General features: G+C 37.5%; 1 protein-coding gene across 15 annotated transcripts in view; it reads right to left on the reverse strand.

The window, feature by feature from the left end:
* CREM (cAMP responsive element modulator) overlaps positions 1-2256 on the reverse strand; it is a 96086-nt gene that overhangs the window by 9635 nt on the left and 84195 nt on the right. For 7 of the 15 annotated variants that reach the window (XM_011956163.1, XM_011956161.1, XM_011956169.1 and 4 more), the window contains one exon: positions 1945-1980. The exons of the other annotated variants lie outside the window; for them this stretch is intronic. In XM_011956163.1, coding sequence (XP_011811553.1) covers positions 1945-1980 — 36 coding nt within the window. The remainder of the gene's footprint in view (positions 1-1944; positions 1981-2256) is intronic. 15 annotated transcript variants of the gene reach the window in all.

Here is a 2256-nt window from a genome sequence, read left to right on the forward strand (position 1 = left end):
TTTTTTTTTTTTTTTTTAAAAAAAGGGTGGGTGGGAATAGTCATAGGTGAAAAATGCAGTTCAAGGGCAGACATGGTGGCTTACACCTATAATCCCAGCATTTTGGAAGGCCAAGGTGGAAGGTTCACTTGAGTCCAGGAGTTCAAGACCAGCCTGGGCAACATGGAGAAACCCGATCTCTACAATACAAAAATTAACCAGGTGTGGTGGCATGCGTCTGTGGTTCCAGGGCCTCAGGTGGGAAGATCATGTGAGCCCAGGAGGTTGAGGCTGCCGCAGTAAGCCGTGACTATGCCACTTCACTCCAGCCTGGGCGACAGAGTAAGACCCTGTTTCAGGGGAAAAAAAAAAAAAAAAAAGGAAACAAGAAAAGAAAAAAGGAAGTTCATTCATTGGCCTTGTATTTATCAGAAATGATTCTCAACAACTCTTGCCTGTTTCCAGAAGCAACAACCACCCTCAAGGGACCAAATTTGCACCATGAAAGATAATGGCAATTCCAAACTAAGAATTCTTAAAAACATTTTGAGCAACAGCTCAGAAAAAAATACCACTTTAAAATAACTTGGAAGGGGATGATATATTCAAATGTATTAGTTCTGAGATGTTAGGTGACTGGGTTTTATTATAATTTTTCAGAGGTATCATATATTCCTTTTACTTCCCTCAATAAAATAAAAATGACAGTGCATTAGTTCAAGCCAGAAACAGGAATTAGTATAAATTAGTAGGAATTTGCATAAATTTCTATAATATCCAAACGGATCTATATGGTGGTATACTTCCAATGGTCAATGGACAAATTCCATATACTCAAATATAATCTTATTAGTAAAGTACATTTTAACAGATATGGGCAAAGACAGCTGTGCACAGTGGCTCATGCCTGTAATCCCAGCTCCTTCAGAGGCTGAGGCATGACGATCACTTGAGCCCAGGAGTTCAAGTCCAGCCTGGGCAACGTAGCAAGACCCTGTCTCTTAAAAAAATAAAGATACAAAGATAATCTCTTGTTTTGAAAAAATCTAAATGTCACAAGTTTTAATTTTAAAACAAGTTATAAAAAATATTTATCTTAGTTAGCTTCAAATTTCCAATATTATGAACTCAGTGGAAATTTAAAGCAGATAAGATACCAAGGATCACAGTTCAAAGACCATCCTGCGTTCTCTGATGACACACTGCTATTCCTGTACTCTTATAAAGGCCACTTCCTGTCCCATTTAACTACTGAAAGTGTCCAAATTACTTTTTATTCTAGAATTTTCATATTCTGAAAATATATGGGTTATCAGTGGGGAATTAACAATCATGATTGAAGAAAGACTATAAGATATTTGTACACTAACTTTATTCTCAGGAAAGCAAAAACTTTAAGACAAATCAGGGATAGTATTTTTTAACCCCAGAATCCCCTAGAATCTAGAATCTAGCACAGTACTTGGCATATAATGGGTGTTCCATGAGTTTATGTGTGCTGTATGAAGTAAAATTTGAACTTCCTGGGGTTTTCTACAAGCCTGCTGTCATTTGGAATGCTTAAAATAAGCAGTCTTTCTTATAAACTTACATTATTATAGCTAAACCTTTACCTCTAAGACATGGAAAGCCCTACAAGATGCAATGTGTCTCTTCAAAGTGGCCTTTCTTGATAAAAGGCATTATTTCTTAAATCTTCCTTAGATGCACTTTAGATAAGTTTAACATAACATTTTAAAAACAAAAGCGTTCTCATTATGATGTGTTTCCATCTAGCTCCTGACATGAAAGCATTTTTTAAATTTTTTTTAGGTTCAGTATCAAATATTTCATGGGAAAAGAAAATTCCTAGAACTCTCAGTTTTGGTCATTAACTTCATACCTCTCTTTGCAAGCTTTAAACACGGTACAGCAGAAAAAGCATGGGGTTTGGAGTCTGGGTACTAGTCCAGCTCCGCCACTTACCAGCCATGTGACTTGGGGCAAGTTCAGTTTCCTCATCTGTAAAATGGGGATACAGTATCTCATTTAGTACTCACAATAAACCCTATAATGTATGTCAAAGTGTCTAGCACAGTGCCTGGCACATGGCAGGCACTCCACAAATGTTAGTTCCCTTCCTCTTCCCCTCCTTAAGTTCTGAAAGACAATGTTCCAAATTATGCTTACAATGTATATTAGTTAGGCCGAGACGGGCGGATCACGAGGTCAGGAGATCGAGACCATCCTGGCTAACACAGTGAAACCCCGTCTCTACTAAAAAATACAAAAAACTAG

The sequence above is a fragment of the Colobus angolensis genome, unplaced genomic scaffold (assembly GCF_000951035.1).
Source record: "Colobus angolensis palliatus isolate OR3802 unplaced genomic scaffold, Cang.pa_1.0 Scaffold41, whole genome shotgun sequence".
Lineage (NCBI taxonomy): Eukaryota > Metazoa > Chordata > Mammalia > Primates > Cercopithecidae > Colobus > Colobus angolensis.